The sequence below is a fragment of the Excalfactoria chinensis genome, chromosome 1, assembly GCF_039878825.1.
Source record: "Excalfactoria chinensis isolate bCotChi1 chromosome 1, bCotChi1.hap2, whole genome shotgun sequence".
NCBI classification, from domain to species: Eukaryota; Metazoa; Chordata; class Aves; order Galliformes; family Phasianidae; genus Excalfactoria; species Excalfactoria chinensis.
Window position 1 is genome coordinate 46,701,550 of NC_092825.1, and position 18,346 is coordinate 46,719,895.

General features: G+C 51.3%; 4 protein-coding genes across 4 annotated transcripts; 2 read left to right on the forward strand and 2 right to left on the reverse strand.

Moving 5' to 3' along the window:
* Nucleotides 1-208: 208 nt before the first annotated feature.
* CYP2D6 (cytochrome P450 family 2 subfamily D member 6) lies at nucleotides 209-8,293 on the forward strand. Its single transcript, XM_072337154.1, has 9 exons — nucleotides 209-584; nucleotides 2,425-2,596; nucleotides 2,980-3,132; nucleotides 3,541-3,701; nucleotides 3,830-4,003; nucleotides 5,163-5,304; nucleotides 5,892-6,079; nucleotides 6,783-6,924; nucleotides 7,323-8,293. The coding sequence occupies exons 1-9, from the start codon at nucleotides 387-389 to the stop codon at nucleotides 7,499-7,501; spliced, it is 1,509 nt and encodes a 502-aa protein (XP_072193255.1). The 5' UTR covers nucleotides 209-386; the 3' UTR covers nucleotides 7,502-8,293.
* A 759-nt stretch (nucleotides 8,294-9,052) lies between these two features.
* Nucleotides 9,053-10,543, forward strand: NDUFA6 (NADH:ubiquinone oxidoreductase subunit A6). Its single transcript, XM_072342791.1, has 3 exons — nucleotides 9,053-9,220; nucleotides 9,476-9,591; nucleotides 10,338-10,543. Exons 1-3 carry the CDS (start codon nucleotides 9,100-9,102, stop codon nucleotides 10,467-10,469), a joined length of 369 nt encoding a protein of 122 aa, XP_072198892.1. The 5' UTR covers nucleotides 9,053-9,099; the 3' UTR covers nucleotides 10,470-10,543.
* Nucleotides 10,544-11,513: 970 nt separating this feature from the next.
* SMDT1 (single-pass membrane protein with aspartate rich tail 1) lies at nucleotides 11,514-13,191 on the reverse strand. Its single transcript, XM_072342805.1, has 3 exons — nucleotides 12,986-13,191; nucleotides 12,481-12,621; nucleotides 11,514-11,806 (listed from the first exon to the last, which is right to left on the reverse strand). Exons 1-2 carry the CDS (start codon nucleotides 13,130-13,132, stop codon nucleotides 12,484-12,486), a joined length of 285 nt encoding a protein of 94 aa, XP_072198906.1. The 5' UTR covers nucleotides 13,133-13,191; the 3' UTR covers nucleotides 11,514-11,806; nucleotides 12,481-12,483.
* Nucleotides 13,192-13,296: 105 nt separating this feature from the next.
* On the reverse strand, nucleotides 13,297-18,342 carry PHETA2 (PH domain containing endocytic trafficking adaptor 2). Its single transcript, XM_072341050.1, has 2 exons — nucleotides 18,220-18,342; nucleotides 13,297-17,869 (listed from the first exon to the last, which is right to left on the reverse strand). The coding sequence occupies exon 2, from the start codon at nucleotides 17,430-17,432 to the stop codon at nucleotides 16,677-16,679; it is 756 nt and encodes a 251-aa protein (XP_072197151.1). The 5' UTR covers nucleotides 17,433-17,869; nucleotides 18,220-18,342; the 3' UTR covers nucleotides 13,297-16,676.
* Nucleotides 18,343-18,346: the final 4 nt, after the last annotated feature.

The window sequence follows — 18,346 nt, forward strand, 5'->3', positions numbered from 1 at the left end:
ACCTCCCATGTGTGTGCAACAGGACCGGACTGCTTGGTGCATTTCAGTGCCACCTCGGCTGTGGAACAGGGCCAGAGTGGCAGGGACAAGGAGGCCTCTGAGCTCTGAATTTGGCAAAGAGGTAGAGGACGAAAAGGGATGGCATTTTCATCACCACTCCCCCAACGCTGAGCTGAATAGAGGAGGAGCTCTGGGCCCAAGCCAAATTACATGTTTAAAAGTCAGCAACAAAGCAAGCGAATCAGGAATCAGAACAAGAGGGTGTGAGGAAGGAGAGAAAGGAAGAGGGCAGCTGCCTGGGGAGGAGGGCAGGGGAAAGGAGGCAGAAGTGAAGGACAGAAACAGTGCTGGGCTAAAACAGGAAGAGCGAGTAGCCAGAGTACAAAATGACGCTGCTCCTGTGGCTGACATCATGGAGCAACATCTCTGTACTGGGGATTTTTCTTACCGTCTTTACCATCCTCGTTGATTTCATGAAGCGCAGAAAGAAGTGGAGCCGTTACCCCCCAGGCCCCATGTCGCTGCCGTTTGTTGGGACCATGCCATTCGTTAACTACAACAACCCGCATCTCTCCTTTGAGAAGGTGAGTAGCGCACCCTGCCAACATGCAGGCCCCTTCTCTAAGACAAAGCTGGTGAGCTGTCTGTCCAAAACCTGCCAAACGGAAAAGCTAAATGCAGCACTAGTCATGTTTGCCTGCATCGCGTTCAGAAGATTACCATTTCCAAATCATATCAAATCACGGTCATTCTCTCTGCAATGATTACTGCTTACTTGACCACTAATTGCTTTTAATGATGTATTTCTAGTGTCACTGAACTACTAATGACCTTTCAAATCCCACTGGGAAAAAAAAGGATGAAGAGAAGGGGAAAGGGGGGAAAGGAGCAGGGGGAGGGGGAGACATAGGAGGAAACAAGGGAAGGGGGAGAGAGAGGAGAAAAGGGGAGAAAGGGGGAAAGGAGAGGGGAAGGGAGGGGAGGGGAGGGTGGGGAGGGGAGGGAAGTGGAGAAAAGCCAAGGAGAAGGCAAGGAAAGGAAAAAAAAAAAGACAGTGAAAGAAAAAGACATAAAGAGAGAAAGAGAGGGAAAGAACAAAATGGAGGGAGGGAGGGGGGGAGGGAGGGAGGGAAGGAAGGAAGGAAGGAAGGAAGGAAGGAAGGAAGGAAGGAAGGAAGGAAGGAAGGAAGGAAGGAAGGAAGGAAGGAAGGAAGGAAGGAAGGAAGGAAGGAAGGAAGGAAGGAAGGAAGGAAGGAAGGAAGGAAGGAAGGAAGGAAGGAAGGAAGGAAGGAAGGAAGGAAGGAAGGAAGGAAGGAAGGAAGGAAGGAAGGAAGGAAGGAAGGAAGGAAGGAAGGAAGGAAGGAAGGAAGGAAGGAAGGAAGGAAGGAAGGAAGGAAGGAAGGAAGGAAGGAAGGAAGGAAGGAAGGAAGGAAGGAAGGAAGGAAGGAAGGAAGGAAGGAAGGAAGGAAGGAAGGAAGGAAGGAAGGAAGGAAGGAAGGAAGGAAGGAAGGAAGGAAGGAAGGAAGGAAGGAAGGAAGGAAGGAAGGAAGGAAGGAAGGAAGGAAGGAAGGAAGGAAGGAAGGAAGGAAGGAAGGAAGGAAGGAAGGAAGGAAGGAAGGAAGGAAGGAAGGAAGGAAGGAAGGAAGGAAGGAAGGAAGGAAGGAAGGAAGGAAGGAAGGAAGGAAGGAAGGAAGGAAGGAAGGAAGGAAGGAAGGAAGGAAGGAAGGAAGGAAGGAAGGAAGGAAGGCAAAGAACATACAGCTGATAAACTCATCTCTGCAGTCACCCTTTGTCAGCAACATGTTTCTTACAGATCACCAGAGGTGTAGGCTGCATGCCAGTTATCAGTCTTTCTAGGAGTACAGTCCCCCTGGGGAGAAGGCTGACCTGGAACTCACTCCAGCGTGGAGCTACTTCTTCCAAGCATGCTTCTGGGAATTGGGCTTTGGGCAGAAAAAGAAATTACATACCACTTTATAATCAATATTTCTGTGTTGCAGAAATTAAAAGTACCTCAAGAATTAATTAGGTTTTCAAATGAAATTACAAGTATTGGGAAATAATGGGTTCCTGAGTCTTTGAAAAACTCCAAAATGGTTCTTGAGCTGCTGTTGTCAGACAAAATCCAAAATACCCCCAGAATGCTCTGGACAAGTTTCATCAGAATAGCTGTACATTAAATCTTGCCAGCTGCAGTGCATTGCTCCCTGCTCCATGGAGTGGCTGACACTGCTCCGAGCTGTTGCATGGCAGAGACAATTGACGGTCAAAGGACAGCTGGAAGGTTTCCTAATAAAACAGTGCTAACCACTGAACAGTCAGTCCCTAAAAAAGGATAGAGGGACATGCTGTTGACATTCCATTCCCACACTATTGCACGTCAGTTCATTTTCAGGGCCATATTTATTTATTTTATCTGGGCAGTTTCGCAAGAAGTTTGGAAACATCTTCAGCCTCCAGAACTGCTGGACTAACGTGGTAGTGCTGAATGGGTACAAAACTGTGAAGGAAGCCCTGGTCAACAAATCGGAGGACTTTGCTGACCGGCCATACTTACCAATGTATGAACATCTGGGCTACGGACATCAATCTGAAGGCAAGTCCTTTGCAAAGGTACATTTCTTGCAGGCACCAGCACAAGGAGGACTGTGTAGTTAATGAGTAGACAGAAGATTTTCCCAGTGTTAAGTTAGCTTCTCATGTGCCTCTAGCCAATATCCTTGTACATCTGCCACTCTTCTGTGGTCACAGAATCAGGTGATCTACCAGCTCTAATAAGTGGCTGTAGAACAGCTCCAGGCACTAGCACACATCTCTTCAGCAGTGTGAGAATACAATCAGTGGTACAACTTGCTTGCCAGGGTGAGAGATGATAGCTCCCTCTGCCCAGTGCCCACTGCTACTCTAGGAGCACATCCTTGCCATCACATGGTGTACACCTCAGAGCTTCTTACATTTCTTGATGACTCTTATTTCCAGGGGTTGTTATGGCAAGATATGGACGTGCCTGGAAGGAGCTAAGGAAATTCTCGCTCACTACCCTGAGGAACTTTGGGATGGGAAAGAAGTCATTGGAAGAGCGAGTGTCTGAGGAAGCAGGATTTCTGTGCTCTGCAATCAGTTCTGAAGGAGGTTTGTCACATTCAGCACGATGGAGAAAATGGTCTGATTTAAAAAAAAAACCCAAACAACCAAACAGAAAAAGGCAATAGAGTGATACAGCCTCTCCTGTTTGCATGCTGTGTTTCAAGCCCATCAGAATAATGATCACTGAACCTGTTGTGCTGTAAAACACTTCTACCTTACACACTGGGGCTTACTGTAAGGCTAAACAATTTGAAGCAGGAAATAAATACAAATAAGCACAGTGCTAGAATAATTTCCAGGGCTGGGTAACTATTAGCTGTATGAAGTTAGTTGTAACAGCGGAACATGGTGGATCCATTGGTAGATGTAGTTATCTCCCTCTACGCTGCCCTCCTGTGGCTCCATCTAGAGTACTGCTTAGCCTCTTTGCTTGATATCCATTTCCGCTTGTAGATCGTCCTTTCAATCCACGTATTCTTGTAAATAATGCCGTCTGCAATGTGATCTGCAACATCACCTATGGAGAGCGTTTTGACTACGGTGATGAGACATTCAAGAGGCTGTTAACTGTGTTTGAAAACTCTCTACATGAAGAAGTTGGATTTCTGCCTCAGGTAACACAGAAGCATATCATGTTCTAAAAGACTGTCACTTGAGAGAGCACTGTGTTTCCATTATTTTCATTTTTGCATAACATATCAGATAACATCTTGTTTCTTTCTGTATGGTTCTGGCCCTCCAGCTTCTTAATGTGGTGCCCATTTTGTTGCGCATCCCTGGGCTGCCACAGAAGATCTTTCAATGCCAAAAGGAATACGTAAATTTCGTAGAAAAGCTCATATATAAGCACAAGGAGACCTGGAACCCTGCTTACACCCGAGACTTCATTGATGCATTTTTAAAGGAAATGGCAAAGGTAGGGAGAGACCAGCAGAACCTCAGAGTTCTGAGGCAAATCCTCTACTTCTTTAAGCTTGTTGATAGAAGCTGGCTTCACTTAGAAAGTTCTATAAAGACTGTTACAAATTTCCTACCTCTTCATTCCATGTCGTGCTTGACAAGTGAGGTGTTCAGTTCTTCATGCTGCACCCTCCTTGATTATCCTCAGAGATTATATAATCTGCTGTTCCTGTCCCCATCTTCCACCCTTTTTCCTCTCAGTGTCTGGCAGCTCTCTTTTCAGCCTACATCACTTTGCAGGCATTTAAGGGGTGGATCTGAGCCCAACCACATTCCCTCTTGTCACATCTCTGCTGCTTACCTGAGGTCCCCTAAAAAGCCAGGCTGAAAAATCCCTCAGCTGGCGCTAATTTTGGTCAGGCCAGTCCCACTGCTCCCTTGCCAGAGATCTTTTGTTTGAATCAAAGTTGAGTCAGAAGTGGCTCATTAACTGCTATCCAGAGTAAGGCAGCATCAAAATATGCAGAATAAGATAGCAGACGTTAGTCCCTAGGAAAGAAAAGTATAAAAGGGATTAGAAAAGACAAGCAGATGAACTCATGCAGAGAGCTTGTCAGATCTCATATGCTAGCAAATCTGAGCTCAATTAGTATTTGGATGAGAGACCAGTTTTGCAGAAAATGGTGTCGCAGATGTAATAGGTGGCAATTATACTCTGATACCTTTTTAATTTTTTTCACAATTGCAACAAAATACCTGGGCAAAACAGTGGGAATCTGTAATGCATTGATAGATAGCCCCCTCAAAATACTGCTGGTTGGAATTTGCCACATCAGCGCAGCCTCCTCTCTGCTGTGTGGGTTTTCTGATCTGTTCAGCCTGTGTAGTAGAGTTCCACCTCCTCTGGGGGAGGATGTTACAGAGGAGAGCATAACCCATTCACTATGAAGGCAGGTGTAACTTTCCCCTCTCAAGACATAGGAGTAGAGTGGTAACGGCATGATTTAAGCGCATCAGTCATACACAGACTACTGCTTGTGTTGTGTTCTGCTCCGCCAATGAACTTCCTGGTCAGCAAAAATATATCTACTGCTTCTCAGTACTCCTTTGAAAGAAAGTCTTCTCACTCAAGAAGGTGTCTTTGCTCCTGTCACACGCTTGTTTGCTCTCTGCAGGGTAAGGAGGCTGAAGAGAATGGTTTCAATAAAAGCAACCTTACTCTGGTCACCTCAGACTTGCTTGTAGCTGGTTCTGAGACCACATCCACCACCCTCCGATGGGCGTTACTGTTCATGCTTTTGTACCCAGAAATACAGAGTAAGTGAGAGAACAAGTATGTGGTATGTTCCACTCATTTCACAGCAGGGACACTGCACATCTCTCCATATTTTGGGCTTTCTGCAAAAAGAAACAGCTTTGGGAATTGTTGGTCTGGGAGAAACCAGGTGAAATGCTTCCCCAAACAGCCCTTCTGGCACAGCTTAGTGGGAGCAGTGGGGAATCTGATGAAAAGACTGGAGTTGGAAGGCCACGTTCAGGCCTCACTGAAGGCTGCTGGGGGACTTTCAGTTGCCACGGTGCCCTCCAGATTCCTGTATTTGGAACACACACTAAACTGTTTTAATTCTCAAATGCTGCATGCACAAGTACACTTCCAGTCCCATTGAGGAGGGGTAAGGCAGCATGTCAAATGAATTTTATTAAAGGCACTGTGCAAAGCTAATAATTATTGAGGTCTTTCTGAGCAACTGAAAAAGTGTATTCCCATTAGTTTCTGCCCCTTTCTATAATTGCTTGTCTTGCTCTCGCCCAGTGCCTGCTGAGCTCATACTACCAGCTTTCCTACACCTTGTACCCTGTGCTTATCTAAGGAAGCTCTAATTCCTAAGCTGTGCTGCTTTCAGGTAAAGTCCATGAGGAGATTGATAAAGTGATTGGAAGAAACCGACCGCCCACCATGGCAGACCAAGCGAACATGCCCTACACCAATGCAGTCATCCATGAAGTACAACGCTGTGGGGACATTATTCCTATGGGGGTGGTTCACATGACATACCGGGACACTGAGCTTCAAGGTTTCTTCATTCCCAAGGTGAGTGTGCTCAGACAGCCAATGCAGCATCATCGCTCTGGGAAGAGGCCAAGCCTGGAGTGAACCCACCCAGCTCTGCAGCTTTGTCCCTCCTGCCCCCAGAGCACAGTGGTGGTGAACACTGACATAGGAATCTTGAAACCCTAAGATCACACAGATGGTTGCACTTGTGCTCTGGTTTACACTGCTTATATGTGAACCAACTGCTATGGCATCTCAGGAGCACTCTCCCCTGGCAGTGCTGGCTGCAATGTAAGCCTGAGATGGTTTTTAAGCCACGCAATGACTCCCCAGAGTTTAAAACATAAGCTTTGAGGTTTCCCATGTCCCATGCAAAGATTGGGCTTTGAAGTCTGCTAGCTTTTTTTTTTCCAGCTATAAAACAAGTCCAGGGGATCTGAGAAGCAGAGAGTGTTTGCACTGTCTAACCATAATATTGGCATCTGCAAGGAGTGGCCTTTGTAAGAATACAACATTTGCAGTGCTGTGTGAGCACAGGGCGGGCAGTATGTGCTACTGGAAAAGTGTGCCTGCTTTACCACTGTTTTCAGTTAAGATCAAGAAGAGCTTGGTGCCTTATTCTGAAGCACCCAACATGACTGCAATAAGTGGGAGAGACTGACTAAAGAGGGACCAGCACTGATCTGTCCTGCTAAGGTAATTCTGCAGTTCTCATTTAAGTTGCTTTCTCTTGTGAGTGCAGGGGACGACAATCGTCACCAACTTGACTTCAGTGCTGAAGGATGAGACAGTCTGGAAGAAGCCAAAGGAATTTTATCCTGAACACTTCCTGAATGAGAATGGGCAATTTGTGAGACCAGAGGCCTTCCTGCCCTTCTCTGCAGGTAAATCTAAGGGGGGGGATGTAGCTGCAAGTCTGGTGCACAGCAGGAGTGGTGATCTGCCTTCTGGGAAGTGGAAGTCCAAGGGTTGTCCTTTTCCTTATCTCTGCAGTCGAGCAGAGCAGGTGGTAAGACCTGCAGGGGACCCTTTCAACTTTAACTGTTCTGTGACTTTGTGCCTGACAGCGAGGATACACCATCTAACTAAATAGCTGTGAGCATCTCAGCCTAGCCTTTTTGACACGGTTAACAAAGCAGTCTCACTTTCTTCCTTCTCTCCATCCACAGCAAGGAGGCTTTTGAACTGTTTTGCTCCATCCTTTGCCTGCATACAAAGGGTGCTCATCCCACAGTGATTTCAGTGGGATTCAATGTCTTCTCACGGACATTCCTCCTTGCAGGTCGACGTGCTTGCCTGGGGGAACAGCTGGCCAAGATGGAGCTCTTCATCTTCTTCACCACTCTCATGCAGAAGTTCACCTTTGTGATCCCTGAAGATCAGCCCAGGCCACGGGATGACAGCTACTTTGCTTTTACAAACAGCCCACACCCATATCAGTTGCGAGCTGTCCCAAGATAAGTGTGCACTGCTTCACTCAGAAACCACCACAAACACTGTCAGAAATGTTGCAGGGCTATGCAGACCATGCCAGGTTCTAGGCATCCTAAGTCCATCCAGATGTCCCCAGCTGTTTGAAGTAAGGATCCAGCATCCTTAACTTAGCTTAATTTCAATGTTAGTTCTCAATTCCTGTGTACTGAAACACAAGGGTATCCAGGGTATAACGTGCTGATTCTAAGAGCAAAAAACCTTGGAAAAAATAGTAAAGTGTGACGACTCCTGCATAAACGAAGCACACAGTGTCAAGTGATGTGGCACGTGCTGGTGGTGGGCAGGGTGAGAGCTTAAGCACATATGAAGTCACATTTCCCGGCACAACTACACACGTCTTCAGAGCAGTGCCCCTGATCGTGCAATAAACACAGACTCCATATATCCATGTTTACTGCCTACTGCCATTTATTGCATACATCAGGCATTGCCTTCATTCACAACCCTAAAGAAAGCAGGTGTCACAGGTGGCTTTGTTATTCTTCCTGCAACATTGCTGACCAGTTGCTTTGCAAGGCGTTAATGTTGTTGCTCATGTTGGTAGGAAATATAGCACCAACCGCAACAAGAAGGGCCTCTGACACAGTGCACACATACACACATTTCTCTTTCTCATACTAATTTTGGGACCTTCGGAAGCTCCTGCATTATGACTATGCCTACCCTTTCTACTGTTAAGGTTTCAGCTTCAGCGGAACTACACACTGATGGTTTTCATCTGCAAAATAACCTGACAAAATAAAAGTGATCTGGAAGGGCTGTTCTGCCATCCCCGCTCCGTGCTTATCTGACCGTCCTGCTGCATTACCTGCTGCAGTACCTTGTGTGCTCATGTGCCATTCCACTCCTCGTAGCTCCCCCCACAGTTCCTTCCAGCTCCTTCCAGTGTTACCTTTCAGGTCCCATCAGTACCACTGAGCTGAGGGTGAACGTTTCTATAAAGCAGCAGCCATGCTTTTGAAGAGCGTTCAGTGACCTGAACTGCAGGATCCCAGCAGCCACATATATATATGGGTATAGTGAGCAGAGGGTGCTCTGAGCATGCCCGAGCATGAGGACCGAGCATTATTCCGTCGGGCTGCGGAAGCACCAGCTGGTGGCGTTTGAAGCGGCAGGAGCACACGGCTCACTCCAATGACACACTGGCTGAAGAGCCCCGGTTGTCCCCGCTCATCGGGGCACCGAGACCAACCCTGCCTCCATCTGGCACGAGAGCCAAACAGATGGTGCTGCCGAGCACTGCCCAACACCGGGCAGGAACGGGCCGTAACGCCGCCCTCCTCTTTAGGCCACACGTCGGCCTACGCGGGCCGCCCCGCTCTGCCCCCACTCTGCCCCGGGTCCGGCCCAACCGGCAGGAGGAGCTGACAGCCGCCGTCCGGCGACGCTAGGCCCCGCCCGCCCTCTGTTCCTCCTCCCGCACTGCCGGTGGTGATTGGTCGCCTCTCCACCAGCCAGGCCGGGCAAGCTGGAGTGGCAGCACAGCAGGCCAATAGGAAGGCGAGCCAGTTGCCAGGGCGGCGGAGGCGGGCGGGCCGCGGTGCCGGACGGGCGGCCGCGGCAAGATGGCGGTGGCGGGCAGGGGTTCTGCGGCCGTGAAGCCCATCTTCAGCCGGGACCTGGGCGAGGCCAAGCGGCGCGTGAGGGAGCTGTACCGCGCCTGGTACCGTGAGGTGCCCAACGCGGGTGAGGACCGGGCGCCGGCCGCGTGTGCGAAGGCGGGCCAAGAGCTCAAGGTCGTAACTGCCGACCCGCAGCCCTTGGGGGCTGAGGAGCGCGCCGGGCGCGGGGCCGCCGCTCTCCGGTGTGGCACAGCGCCGCCGGGCTGAGCCGGCTGCAGGCGTCGGGGCCTCCCCTGAAGGCCTCGCAACGCTGCCGGGGCTGCGGCTGTCGGCGGGCACCGATGCGGTCGGTGTCAGGCGGTGTGCTCTGTTTCCTCAGTGCACCTGTACCAGCTGGACATCACGGCGAAGCAGGGCCGGAACAAGGTGCGGGAGATGTTCATGAAGAACGCCCATGTGACGGACCCGCGGGTGATCGACATGCTGGTGATTAAGGTACATTCGAGCCGTTCCTGCCCGGGAGCGAGGCGGGCTCCGGGTTTTGTTTGGCAGCTCTCCTGGCTCACTAACACTCCCACCGTGTCCCCAGGCATGCAGCCTGTCTGCTTCAGAAGGTTGATCGTGCACCAAATATAAGGCTCTGAAATGGCAATAATGGATCTTTGCTGTTGTAATGCACGGAAAAGCTTTCAGCTAAGAATTGCTGTGCCCATCTGTTGGATTTCCTGCATTTTGGGACAACTACCATATCTGGAAATGGTTAAATTCAAAAGTCTGCAAACACAGTCCTGAATGATACAATGGGTGAAGCTTAAAGGCACTCAAAATATCACATAATTTTCAGGGCTGTGGGGACTTCTAGAGATCAAATCCGTGCCCCAGCTAAAGCAGGTTCATATAATAGGTCACACAGGAAAGCATAGAGGCAGATCTTGAATCTCTCTGGATCTCCACAGCCTCCCTGGGCAGCTTGTTCTAATGCTCTGTCGTTGTCACAGCAAAGATGTTCTTCCTCATGTCCATATGGAACTGCCTGCATTCCAGTTTGTGCCTGTTGCCCTTGTCCTGTCATTTCATACCACTGAAAACAACTGGGCATCATCCTCATTAGGAGAACATAATTGTGAATACAGCTATTTAAAGGGTTTTCTTAAGTGTGTTTCACTACATTCTGTAGTGCTGTATAATTAGAATTGGGCTACACCTGAGAATCAGCCTAAAGTTCTTTTGTCTCTGCACAGGGGAAAATGGATCTCCAGGAAACCATAAACGTCTGGAAGCAGAGGACTCACGTCATGAGGTATTTCCACGAGACAGAAACCCCGCGACCTAAAGACTTTCTGTCCAAATTCTATGAAGGCCACGATCCGTGAAACACATTCTGTGTTTGTCTTGTATTACAAATATAGTTCTACATAATACAATAAAAATTTCTGTACAGATGGCATAGCAGCCTAGGAGCCTATTGAATGAATCTGGTATGCATGCAAGCAGTTCTGATATCTATGGGAAGTTGATTCGTGGTTTCTAGGAGCAGCGTGTATTTCCAGTGAGTGGAATTTGTCCTGGAATACGTGAATACCCACAGCAGCCCAGTTGTGGAGCTCAGCAGCTCCTTAGAAGAGAACAGACAAGAGCAGGCCTTCAGAGAGCTACTGTAGCTATTGAAGTGTTGTGTCTGAGACCTGCTCGTATTCATGTCATGCCTTTGGTGGCCTTGTGTTTGACGCTGTTCTCTGTTTACTTCCTAGCAGAGAATGTCTCGAAATCCACTAGGCCAGTAAAGTCCTCTGTACCCTAACAACATCAGTAGAATCCATTTCCCCACTGTAAACTTTAGTTATGTGGGGCTGAAGAAACAGAGCCAGGAAAGGGCAGGAAAGACAGCAGGAAAAAGCAGCAAGGAGGAGTTTGGCAGTACAGAAAACAGGCGCGATTGGCTCCCAAGATCACATGAACTGAGCATGGGGGAAGAGAACAGCTCAGATACTGAATGACTCAAGACCTGCCAGCTGCCTTCAGCCGCAGCTGTTGGGGTTACTCAGATCACAGGCCCCTCCCTCCTGCCACTGAGCTAGAGAGTTAAGCATCAAAGAAACACTGCCCAATTACAAGTGCTGAGTTTAAGAAATGAAATCGCTTCACTTTGAACTTTCAAGGCATTTGAAAAAACAGCTGGTGTGCAACTTGTCTGATGGGACTGAAGGTACCAGCAACAGAGAAGCCTTTAAGTGTCGTGTAATGATTTAATTGCAGTCACAAACGCTTAAGAAAAGAAGGGGGGTTGAACTTTACAGACATTGGGACTATGAATATGAAGAGAGGCTCCTGACTGGCACAGACTTGTGGAGGTAGAAAGGTTGAGATAAAACCTGTAGGTCATAGCCAGTAATCTATAACAACACACAGAAAAAAACTCAGATGTCTTGTTCTTTAATTAAATGTTTCCCATATTGCTAATATAAGGAATCTCACACAGTTCTTTATGAGGTTGGAGTGTGTATGCGTACGTGCAAGGATGCAGAGCTTACGAAGTGCTTATTTCAACCCTGATCTATAGATTTTTTCTTATACATACAAGTGCAAGACGCTCACTGGCAAAGGGGATGTAACACCCCCCGTCCCCTAGAGGAAGGACAAAACATAGATGGCGGATGCTGGCACTATGTCTGTCAATGGTTTCCTCCCTTCTGTTCTTCCAATTGCAGTTCTGCAAACAGAGTAAAAAGACGTTACTCTTCAGACACATGCCAAACCAAGCTGCAGCCGTGCTCCTTCCCACAAACAAGGTGGCAGCTGGCAAAAAACAAGTTTCTAACCAGCCACCGACATCTCTGCAAACTTGTTTTTAGCTGCACACACGGCTACAAAACAACGCTGACGGATATAAAGAAACAACAGCCAAGCTAAAATCTTACACAAAAGGACCAATCAGATGGAATCACATCAAATGAAGACACTTGCATATAGAAGAACCAAAAAGCTCTTAGCCAGAGGCGGCACAGCTGCACATGTCCTCATCTTTAACCACAGCTGGTGGTTCACTGGAGTGGCTGCTGCCTGTGCTTCCTATAGGGCTGTGTCCTATAGGGGCCGTGTCCTATAGGGGCCGTGTCCTATAGGGGCCGTGTCCTATAGGGCCGTGTCCTATAGGGCCGTGTCCTATAGGGCTGTGTCCTACGGGGCTGTGTCCTACGGGGCTGTGTCTTATAGGGCTGTGTCCTATGGGGCTGTGTCCTATGGGGCTGTGTCCTATAGGGCTGTGTCCTATTAGGGCTGCGTCCTATGGGGCTGTGTCCTATGGGGCTGTGTCCAATAGGGCTGCGTCCCAGCAGCACGGCAAACAAGAGCGGCACTGCCGGAGATGTCGTGCCATTCCCGTACCCTTTAGTCATCGTCGTCGTCATCCTCCGGCACAAAGATGTCGTGTTCTTCCAGCAGAGCTGCGAAGTTCTTACTGATCTGCGTCCCGACGTACAGGAACGGGATCACGACGCTGAACACTCTCAGGAGGCCGAAGGGCGTCTACGAGCATCCAACCGAGAAATGACGCATTCTTTCACCCCGTGTCACCGTGATGAACTTTTGCACCCCCGTGGGAGCTCCGGGCCGGACTCGGCAGCGCGGAGGCCGAGCAGGAGGGCAGCGGCGTCAGCGCCCACCGCTCCCGGCGCAGCAGCGATGAGCGCCGCCAGCTCCTCTTCCCCATTCCCGGCCGGCGCCGAGGGTCTGGCACGCCGCTCCCGGCCCCGCCCCGCCCCCAGCCGCGCCGCTCATTGGCCTAACGCCTGCCATTCAAACCCTCTCCCCCGCCCACAACCGGAGCTCCCGCCCTGATTGGCCACCGCCGGATCTACGACGCCCCCGCCGCTCTCGCCCCCTCGCTCACCTTAACCGGCTTAGGCAAAATGGCGCCGCTGCGGGTGACCGTGGCGCTCCGGGACGGCACCAGAGACGCGGCCGTAGCCCGGCGCGGCCCTACGCCCAGCGCCCGCCCGGCGCCCGCCACCAGGAGCCGCCCGCCCGTCGCCGCCATCGTCCCTCGCTGTCGGGGCCGGGCCGGGTATCGCGGCTCTCGCGAGGTTCGAGCGGAAGGTGGGAGGCGGTGCCGCGCATGCGTGGGCGCGGCTTTCCCGCTCAGCCCTCAGCTGTGAGGAACGGCCGGTGGCGGCTGCGGGGTTGTGGAGGTGACACGGAAATACGAATACTAACTTGTTTATTCAGCCAGATAGCGTAAAATACAAACGGTAACTGAAATGTATCATAACACACACGAGTTCGGCATGTCAAATAAGGCTTGCGCAAACCTGCCCCGCGGAAAGAACGCGGTCTGTAGTTAAAACAGAAGCACCTCAAGAGAGGGGCGCTCAGGTGAGCCGCCTGTAGTGTTACATGGAGCCTGCGAGTGACGCTGGGCCTCCACACGGAGCCCGGCGCCGACCAGCACACGGCTTCTCTCAGCGTCCTGGGCTGGGGCAGCACCTTTCTATGACACAGTGACTGTGGTACCACCAGCTGTGTGGCCAGCCCAAAACAGGGCCTGGCAGTGGCCACTGGGAGATGGGTCAGCCTCACCTCTTGAGGTGGGGCTTGACTTCAGAGCAAAGAGAAAGCATCACAGTGGCTGTCGGATGAAGCATAAATGTGCACACAGTGACAGGTTGTGGGCCCGAGCTGAAGTCCTGTCCCCAGAAAGCTGCAAGGATTGCGTCTGTGTTCTGTTTGACAGGCTGGGCTCCCTTACTGGCAAAGCACACCGAAGCTGTGTCAGAACCACAACCTTGCTCCCGCTTTTGGTCTTCAAATTGCATTAAATTAAACCATTCCAATTCAGTTTTTCCCCATCACTTTTGCAATATTACTTTAAGGAAAACCCTCCAAAATCTCTTCAGGACTAGAAAAAAGAGCAGCCTTGCAGCTTTAAAACACTCCGTCTCCTTTTGCTAAGGATCCTTCTGGCCACACATTTTCTATTAAAAAAAATAATAAGGTGGGAAGCTCTTTCCAGCCCCAAAAGAGCAGTCCTTGCCTTGCTATGGGGCTGAGAGGTAGCCCTGACTAAATGCACCCGGAGCCCCACAGCACTTTGGGATGAGCCCTAGCAAAGGCTGTTGGGCTGCACACAGATATTTGGCATGATTCCGCTGTTTTCTTCTCAGTGCTGCAGAATAAAACGGAGCATGACTCCAAACGCAGTCAGACAGGAAGGAGAGCCCATCTCCTCATTTGCAGGACTTAGGATTTAGCTGGAATATTTGCTAAAGCAAAGCCAGGTGGTGCGGATATTGTCTGGTTTGAACGGGGCAGATTAGGCATTAAATATAAGCTCCTTAGGAGTGTTACTGGCACAATCCTGGCTCATTAAAATAAACTGTGCTTCTTTAAAAAGCAAAACAGCCTGTATATGAATAATGCTGTTTCAGGTCCGGTTCTGACTGAACTGGCTCTGTTCATCTGTTTTCTCCTTCGAGTCTCTCCTGATTCTTGAGTCTCATGTAGGGACTCCCGGTACATTTTGATTTATTTTGGAAGGTAGATCCTTGCCATCAAACTATCTTATGCGAGTCTGAGACATCAGGAAGATTCTCTCTGTAGTGCATTAAAAAAGAAGGAAGAGGCAACCCAGATCTGACCCAGCCCTAAAAACCCACAGCGGGGAGGTAGCACCATTCCTAATGCTGCTGTTGGGAATCCTGACAACTCCTGATGGGACACAGACCCACACCTGGCCCTCCTGCTCCTATTCTCTCATTACTGTTTTCTCTTACGCAACAACAACAAAACCCTCCCAACCTTTTAAGTTCTCTGCTGCAGAAAAATGCAGACATGATGTAGAGATTATTGGATTGCACCACTTGTTTGTTACATTCCTACTGCCCAAAGTTAGCCCTGATTCGAGGTCTGATTTATGCCAACACACCATGGCTAGGCAGGAAGATTGTCATCTAAAACTACTAGACAGATTTTCAAAGGCACCAAAAGATACTGGAAGCCATTTGATTTTTGCCCCTGACAACCTCTAGCGGTTATAGCAGAGCGTAAGGCTGAGCACATTCAGCTCCAGAAAGGTAAATGGGTACCCATGTCATGCTATGGCACAGCCTGCTGCTTCCCTAGCATCACTCCTTAACAGACCAGGGCAATAAAAACAGGCTTAATGCTGTTAGACAGGAAACACAAGGCTGTTTTGTGCATTTTTCTGCTTTGAAAAGCAGCCCTGGCCAAGATGAGGAAAGATATTTAGAAACATTCACTAGAGAGGATTCTAGTCCTCGGGCTACTGCACTCAGCACTGCGTAATGTACCATTGGCCTTTGGTTAAGGGCTCTGACCCAGCAGGTAACTCTATGGGATGTGCTCCTGCAGTCAGCCCCGTGATGCTGACAGAGAGCTGGAGGGAAGCCCCAGCAGGACAAGATCTGGCTTTGGTAGATTATATGGCTTGTAGAGCAAGGCAAGTACAAACACTGCTGGCACACAGGGCTGGGAAGCCACAGAAACTCACTCCTTTGCCTCTGGTGTTCCTAGGGCCAGCCGCTCCACAGGAGCATACCGATGTCCTTCCTCTGCTCCAGCTGTGTGGCTCTGCCCAGCTCCCCCACAGTGCCTCAAACACATCCTCGTGATCACATCAAAAAAGGCCTCGCAGGAGTGCAGCTCTGCATTCTGTCTCCTGCATCTGACCAGCCGCCAGAGCCCTATATGGAACTTACTGTGGTCTGTGCAGAGGCTGATAAATTCAGTCTATGAAGGCAGGCAGCCTTTAGCGTTCCTCTTTTAACAGGGAAGACTTGAGCCAGAGGAATGCGCAGGCTTGGCTACAGCTAGGTACTCAAAGCCTCGAGGAGCTTGTGATCCTTGCCGTTATTCAGATCAAAGCCCAGCTTTCCTCCCGCCCTCCCCATAAGCCTTGCCTACGGACACTCCGAGGGACACAGCAGGGATGAGGCATTAGGGCAGCTGACAGTTAAAAGAAGATGATGTTTGCAAACACAGCTGTGCTGTGGCTCGGTACACTGCCCTGTTCCCCACCCTGCTGGGGAGGCTGCTCAGGGAGCTCTGCAGAGCTCGGGCACTCAACCAGAAGCCCCAGGAAGAGCAGCCTGTGCCGGCAGCACGGTCAGATCAAATGGGAACTCATCGTGATGAGCCATGGCCCCTGGGCCAGCCGAAGCCATGGCATCTTTGTCCTCCTAAAGCTCGTGTGCAGCTAACCAGGCATAAAGCTGTAGGAGTGCTGTGGCCAGCGGCCCATTGGAGGCCTTTCGCAAGAGTCAATCTTTTCTGCAGCCAAAGAGCAAAGGCAGAAGGGCTTCAGCGCAACGTCACAGACAATAATAAATGCTGACCTGTGCAAACTTCCACACTGAGAAACAAAACCAAAGTGAATGATGAAACGCCCAGAGCATCCACCACGTAAGGACAGCAGGGCACCGAGCCCAGCCATACCCATGGAAAGAGGATGATGCCTGCTGGTACACTGAGTCCTAGGGAGCACAAAGGCCCTCCTGCATGGAGGCAGCTGGTGAGGGAAGGGGAAAGCGGCGTGCCTCGCTCTGCTCCGGCTCTGTGTCCCCACCTCATGGATGTCCCCTCTTCTGCCTCTCCTGCCACTCCTGCCTCAGCACTGCGATCTCCTGCCCGTACCAATGGTGCAGCTTGGCAAAGCAGGTTGTCTCAGGAGACACCGGGCTCTCCTGCAAGGCGGGGACCGAGGACCCTGCGGCTGAGCGTCGGCGTGGAGGCAGGGGTGGGGGTTTGGCGTGCCCCCCATCGCGGTCGGGGCTGCTGCCCCACGTGGAGTACCCGTTCTCCAGGACGTGCTGTTTCTCCTGGACAGGCGGCAGGGCAGGGTTGGAGAGGTGACGCCTCCTGCCTGAAGAAGACCTCCGTGGTGACTTGCGGCACGCAGCCAAGCTGCTGCAGGCCTCCTCCAGCTGCTTCTCCAGCTCCCGCACCACCAGCCGCATGTAGTCGAAGCTGGCCCGTGAGAGCGCCTTCACCCAGGCCTCCATGGCGGCTTGCCCGTCGGCCACCAGCACGTAGGCCTTGGCGCCAGCATCGTCAAAGCGGATGGCAAAGGCAAACTCCTCGGCAGCCTCGCAGAGCTCCACGGTGCAGCCCTCCAGCACCACCAGCCCCACGGGCTCCCGGCTCTCGCGCTCCTCAAAGTAGAAGAGGAGGTTTCCCTTGAGGACGAACCATCGGCGCTGGTAGGAGGTGCCGTGGTGGCCGTGGTGGTGGTGCCGTCCCACACGCTTGCGCAGGAAGCCGGCGTGGTCGGTGGGCGAGTCACAGGTGGCGTAATGGGCCACGCTCCGCTCATTCAGCTTCATGGCCACAGCCAAGCGGTCAGCTCAGTGCTGTGTTGTCCATCCAACTGGTACAGCAGCTGCGGGGATGACCTCCAGGCCGCCGCTACAACACTGCCTCCTCCAGAGACGCCGCTTTGCTTCTTACTCTGCCAGTGACCTACTTTGGAGGATTTTTATGGAGCACATTGAAGAAACAGCGAGCACTCATCTTGCTTTCTCTTCTGTAGTAGAACATGGAGAAGATGATTTTCAGATGCTCTGAGACCTCAGTTTGAGCATCCTTTCCACATCTACACTCAGGACAGTGCAGCCCCACCGGCCATCCCACAGCACTGCAGCCAGCACTGCCCTAAGCCATGGTGGCTTGGTGGGTCACACCGTGGCCCCTCGGCATCTTCCTTGGGCCGGCTGCTTTCCTGATGAGTGGATCCGCAGCTCCAGTGCACAGAGCTCCATACCTGTTACAAGGAAAGGCAGGGGAGAGCCATCAAACACCAGAACAAGAGCAAGGAGCTGCACAAGGACTGTAAGAGCAAAGAGCTGCGTGGTTCCCACTACTACACATTTGCGAGGAGCAAAGCCCAGGACACTTGCATGGGCTCCACCGCTGAGCCCAGTCCCAGCTCAGGACCTGGCGCTGCCTGCAGAAGCGGCTGAGTGCCGGTTTTCTCCAGCGACCCGAACGCAGGCATCCCCACAGGCTGGTTCTGCAGCCTTTCCCGGCCCCTTTCCCGGCCCCCTCCCCTCCCGCCGTGCCCGCCGCAGTGCTGAGGACACGCGGACACGGTCCCGGCCCCTCCCGTCTCACCTCCGGCCCTTCCTGCGCGGCGACACTCCCGGCGCCGGGCAGCGGGGCTGCGGCCGCTCCGCCCCGCCGCGCTCGGGGGCCGGGCCGGGCCGGGCGGGAGGCGGAGCGGGCGGTCAGCTGATGCGGT

Coding starts and splice junctions, on each gene's coding strand:
- CYP2D6 (XM_072337154.1), top strand. CDS start 387: ATGACGCTGCTCCTGTGGCTGACATCATGGAGCAACATCTCTGTACTG. Junction 4,004..5,162: donor TTTTAAAGGAAATGGCAAAG/GTAGGGAGAGAC, acceptor TGCTCTCTGCAG/GGTAAGGAGGCTGAAGAGAA. Junction 6,925..7,322: donor CTTCCTGCCCTTCTCTGCAG/GTAAATCTAAGG, acceptor TCCTCCTTGCAG/GTCGACGTGCTTGCCTGGGG.
- NDUFA6 (XM_072342791.1), top strand. CDS start 9,100: ATGGCGGTGGCGGGCAGGGGTTCTGCGGCCGTGAAGCCCATCTTCAGC. Junction 9,221..9,475: donor CCGTGAGGTGCCCAACGCGG/GTGAGGACCGGG, acceptor CTGTTTCCTCAG/TGCACCTGTACCAGCTGGAC. Junction 9,592..10,337: donor TCGACATGCTGGTGATTAAG/GTACATTCGAGC, acceptor GTCTCTGCACAG/GGGAAAATGGATCTCCAGGA.
- SMDT1 (XM_072342805.1), bottom strand. CDS start 13,132: ATGGCGGCGACGGGCGGGCGGCTCCTGGTGGCGGGCGCCGGGCGGGCG. Junction 12,622..12,985: donor TTTTGCCTAAGCCGGTTAAG/GTGAGCGAGGGG, acceptor GGATGCTCGTAG/ACGCCCTTCGGCCTCCTGAG.
- PHETA2 (XM_072341050.1), bottom strand. CDS start 17,432: ATGAAGCTGAATGAGCGGAGCGTGGCCCATTACGCCACCTGTGACTCG.